Source organism: Octopus bimaculoides, chromosome 23, assembly GCF_001194135.2.
Source record: "Octopus bimaculoides isolate UCB-OBI-ISO-001 chromosome 23, ASM119413v2, whole genome shotgun sequence".
NCBI lineage: Eukaryota > Metazoa > Mollusca > Cephalopoda > Octopoda > Octopodidae > Octopus > Octopus bimaculoides.
Window position 1 is genome coordinate 24,121,294 of NC_069003.1, and position 5,457 is coordinate 24,126,750.

Below are 5,457 nucleotides of genomic sequence, written 5' to 3' on the forward strand. Positions count from 1 at the left end.
AGAATATACAGGGTGTCCACAAGGTCTGGATACATGGAGTAAATAAAATCATAACATAAACAATTAAATATAAGAAATAATAATTTCTTAAAATATGTGTTGATCCCCATGTGGGTACATGGAGTAAATAAAATTATAACATAAACAATTAAATATAAGAAATAATAATTTCTTAAAGTATGTGTTAATCCCCATGTACCCAGACTTTGTGGACACCCTGGAGAATAGGTAAAATAGAATAGATATAAAATGGTGTTAGAGATGTAAGTATTGAGATAGGAGTGAGATCAAAGTAAACAAAAAAAGAAATTAATTTTGAAAAGTCTAGAAAACCACCATCATCATCATCATCATCATCATCTTCATTTAACGTCCGCTTTCCATGCTGGCATGGGTTAGACAGTTTGACTGGAACTGGTAAGCCATAGAGCTGCACCAGGTTCCAGTCTGATTTGGTATGGTTTCTATGGCTGGATGCCCTTCCTAATGCCAACCACTCCGAGAGTGTAATGGGTGCTTTTACGTGCCACCAGCACAGGTGCCATTTACACAACACTGATAACTGCCATGACTACAACTACGATTTCACTTGGTTTGACAAGTCTTCTCAGCACAGCATCACCAAATGTCTTGGTCACATTCAAAGATCATACTATCAGCAACAGTCACAATTACAACTTCATGGGTGTCATTTACATGTCATTTACATGTCATTTACATGACACCGACAATGGCCGGCATGATGAGTCTTCTCAAGCACAACATATCACCGAAGGTCTCATTCACTTGTCATTGCCGCTGTGAGGTTCAACATTTGTAGATCATGCTTCGCCCTATCATCTCATGTCTTTCTGAGTCTACCTCTACCACAGATTCCCTCCACAGTTAGAGATCGGCACTTCTTCACACAGCTGTCCTCATCCATACGCATCACATGACCATGCCAGTGCAGTTGTCTCTCTTGCACACCGCATCTGATGCCTCTTATGCCCGAAGTGAGATGCAGGAAGAGAGAAAAGGACTACTACTTCTAAAGCCCTTTACTTCCTATGGAGCCTGGGCAATCAACAGTTTCTCTCTATCGTTCTCAACTTTTCTGCTGCTCTGTAGTTGAATCCCTGTATTTTTACCTCTTCCTCAGGGCTTATTTTTAGGGTGTCATGTGACCACCCTCCATGCTGGCATGAGTTGGAGAGTCTGACAGGATCCAGTGAGCTGCATCAAGCTCCAAAGTCAGTCTTGGCTTGGTTTCTACAGCTGGATGCTTTTCCTAACACTAACCCCTTTACATTTTCAAATAAAACTTGAGCAGTGTGAATGGTCAAATAAAAACTACTTACATTCTCAAATATATTTGTGCAATGTGAATCAGCACCAAACCAGTGTTCATATGGAGCCAGCCATTATTTTTTTGGATCTTCTCTGCATTGAACAAAAGTTTCAAGGCTATGTCTGGAGGTAAAATGAAAAATAACAAGTCAGAATCACCCAGATAATACAGTTCTATATTTAAGAGATGAGGAATTATTTACATTATTTACATTATTTACATTTGACGGATATTTGTCCTCATCTTGTTTGTTGTTAACACAACGTTTCGGCTGATATACCCTCCAGCCTTCGTCAGGTGTCTTGGAGAAATTTCGAACCTGGGTTCTCCTTCCTAACGATGTTCCTATTATTATATTATTATTATTATTATTATTACTATTATTAATCAGGCCGCTGCCATGAATCGAACTCGGAACCTTGGGGTTAGTAGCCCGCACTCTTAACCACTACGCCATATGCCCGTGTTAACAACAAACAAGATGAGGACAAATATCCGTCAAATGTAAATAATGTAAATAACCCAGATAATAGTTTAGTCAATTTTAGATTTTTCTTACAAGATTTAAAAATGTATACTTACGGTGTTTCCCACAATTTTGAGACAGGACATTTGCTACATTGCAGTATGCTATCACAGATTTCTTAGGGTTTACATTCACTATTTTTAGTCTTTCAACAAGGGAGGCATTATAAAAATGCAATGCTCGTTCCATTTGTGCACCATCTATAGAAAGCAAAATGAAAATTATGTAAATAATACGAGTTGCACAGATGAAACAAGTCCCTGTACGTTACAATGAAGGCAACCTCTGTAAGAAATCAACCGCTCCAATATAAAATTACTGAGGCTCAAGACACTGACCCTTACGAAGGAGATGACTAAGGGCTGAGATATCTGGAAGACTGCTGTACTCATGAAGACCCATTTACCATAGCAGAATTGATACTGGTGCTGGTACCACATAAAAAAGCACTTGTGCTGGTTTCGTGTTAAAAAACACCCAGTACACTCTATGGGGCCATTGGTGTTAGGAAGGGCATCCAGCTGTGGAAACCATGCCAGAACAGACAATAGAGCCTGGTGCTGCCCCTGGCTTTATCAGCTCTGGTCAAACCATCCAACCCATGCCAGCATGGAAAATGGAAATTAAATGATGATGATGATGATGATTAGATTGAGATGAACTTTAGTTCTGTAATACAACTCTCTGATCCTGCTAGGTGCCAGTGTCATGTAAAAAGCACTGGTGCTGGTGCCACATAAAAAGCATCCAGTCCACACTGTAAAGTGGTTGGCATTTGGAAGGGCTTTCAGCCATAAAAACCATGCCAAAACTGACCTTGCATGTGCAGGTGCCACATAAAAAGCACTCAGTCCACCCTGCAGAGTGGTTGGTATTAGGAAGGGCAGCCAGTCATAAAAACTCTGTCCTGCCAAAACTGACACAGTAGCCGGCTCCTGTCAACCATCCTACCCATGCATGCATGGAAGACAAATGTTAAACGATGAGGATGGTGATGTACAGGGCTGACTGTTGGAAATATATGTATAACATGTGATGAAGTATGGTGGTGAGACTTAGACATTGTACGTGGACATTAGAAAGAAATGAGTCCAACTTAATTCTCTGAATATGTCATATTTTTTGCATGGAAAAGTAGAATACAGGCAGAGTGAAGGAGTGGCTGGTTATTAAAGGCAACGGTTGATATATCCCAAGTACATTTATACTGGTGTGTCCTTGATGACTCACAATGAGGATTGGTGCTACTACTCTGCACTGAAACAACTCATATAACAACCAGAAACAGACATGTTCCAGCCTCTAACCCACATGTCTGTTGTCTCCTATTACAATTATTTTTCTATTGCTACTATAATGGCTTCTGATTCTCCAAGGCAGTGGTTCTCAATTAGGGTTGATATAACCCCTGAAGGTGTTATAAGAATTTTGGGGGCCCACGCAACCTCATAGTAAATTGGGGATCCACAATAAAGGCCCTGAAAAAAATTTTGCTTTAGATATATCTATTGTAAAAAACAGCTAAGTTTCCGTCTCTAACATCTTACATAGTTCAACCTACACAAGTTAATGTGTGGTAAACAAAATAGGAATTTTGAAAGAAGTTTCTATAAAACTAGTTCTTGAACATTGAATGGCTATGGGGGTCCAATGGAATAAAATAGTAATCAAAGGGGTCCGTAGATAAGAAATAGTTGAGAACCCCTGCATTATATGTATGTATTGCAAGAAACAGCTAGGATTCTTTCTCTAACATTTTTACATAGATCAACTTACACTGTGTGAAAAACAAAATAAGAATTTTGAAAGAAGTTTCTATAAAACTAGTTCTTAAACATTGAACAGCTATGGGGATTTACCAGAATAAAATAGTAATCTGGCAAAGGTGGTGAGCTGGCGTAAACGTTAGCATGCCGGGTGAAATGCTTAGCAGTATTTTCGTCTGTCTTTATGTTCTGAGTTCAAATTCCACCAAGGTCGACTTTGCTTTTCATCTTTTCAATGTAATCGACTTAATCCGTTTGTCTGTCCTTGTTTGTCCCCTCTATGTGTAGCCCCTTGTGGGCAATAAGGAAATAAGAATAAAATAGTAATCAAAGGGGTCCATAGATAAAAAATGGTTGAAAACCCCTGCTCTAAGGTGATACAACGATAACAGGATTTAAGATTTGTTTGTTAGAAAGATAAGGTCATAACATATTTTCCAGCATAAAAGTCAATGTAATACATAATGCAAACATGTAGAATAAATATTCAAACATTGTCCCTGTCTTTCCAAATCCTGCTGCATTCCACATGCAGGTTTTTGGTTCCAGAAAGAAAGCTGTCAATTTTGATCTGAAAAATTTCAACTTGTACTCTTTTATTCTTTAGCCATTTGACTTCTGCCATGCTAGAACACTACCTTAAAAGGGTTTTAGTCGAAGAGATCGCCCCCACCCCCGCTACCCCGAGGACTGATTCTTTGAGAAGTCTAGTAATTATTCTATCAGTCACTTTTGCTGAACAGCTAAGTTACAGGATGTAAACACACCAAAACGAGTTGTGAAGCAGTGATCGGGGGGGGGGGAGCACAAACACAGACACAAAGACACACACACACACAGATATATACACACATATATATATATATATTTATATAAGGGCATTACTATACATGAATGCCCTTATATAAATAAATATATTTTAGGGAATAAATGATGGATTTTTCCCTTATGAGGTTTTTTTCACGCTAGCTACTTGATAAATTCTTATGAAAGACTTTATCCTATTATTGAATTATACATACATATATATACATATACGACAGAACTATACTACATAATCTTCTCTAAGGATAAATTGATCAACAAAGTAAAGAATAATGCTCTGAAATGTATGCATATCATAAGAAGTACGTTTCGTTGGTATAAATGATCTTAGGATGTGAGGAAGTACAACATGATATCTCATGTATGTTTGTGTATGTGTAGTTATATGGATGAGTGCATATAAGTGTGTGTATATATGTGTATCTGAACGGAGATAAGGATACGCACATATATATATATATATATATATATATATATATGTGTGTGTGTAAGTGCGTATATGTATAGGTGTGTGTGTGTGTATGTATATATATATGTGTATATATGTATATGTATGTATATGTATATGTGTATGTATGTGTATATATATGTGTATATACGTCTGTATATATATATATATATATATATATATGTGTGTGTGTGTATATATATGTATGTATGTGTATGTATGTATATGGGTGTATATATATACGGGTAAAGAAAGGAACGGGTAATATAGTATAGTACAACACAATTAATTGTTTGATCTCCAAATACAATGTAAATAAGTGACTCTACCAAATTAAGGGTAGAAATAAAAGTAAGAACTGAGAACAAAATAAATAACTAAGCATTTAGTAGGAAGAGATGAGGGTCAAGTTTTTTTATATGAAAACCATAGAAAAAAATGGTAATAGCAAAGAATGATAAAATATCAAAATATTAATAATTTTTTTTAGTAAAGGGGCTTAGGAGGTTTGTTGGCTGAACTGTGATCTCTCTTAGCAAAGTAAAGAGACCTAACAATAATA

General features: G+C 36.9%; 1 protein-coding gene across 1 annotated transcript in view; it reads right to left on the bottom strand.

Moving 5' to 3' along the window:
• The window catches only part of LOC106870044 (uncharacterized), a 7,085-nt gene extending 5,001 nt beyond the window's left edge, over positions 1 to 2,084 (bottom strand). The window contains exons 1-2 of the mRNA XM_014916014.2: positions 1,913 to 2,084; positions 1,341 to 1,452 (exon numbers count right to left, since the gene is read on the bottom strand). Of these exons, the coding sequence (XP_014771500.1) occupies positions 1,341 to 1,452; positions 1,913 to 2,045 (245 nt within the window). The 5' untranslated portion in view covers positions 2,046 to 2,084. The remainder of the gene's footprint in view (positions 1 to 1,340; positions 1,453 to 1,912) is intronic.
• Positions 2,085 to 5,457: the final 3,373 nt, after the last annotated feature.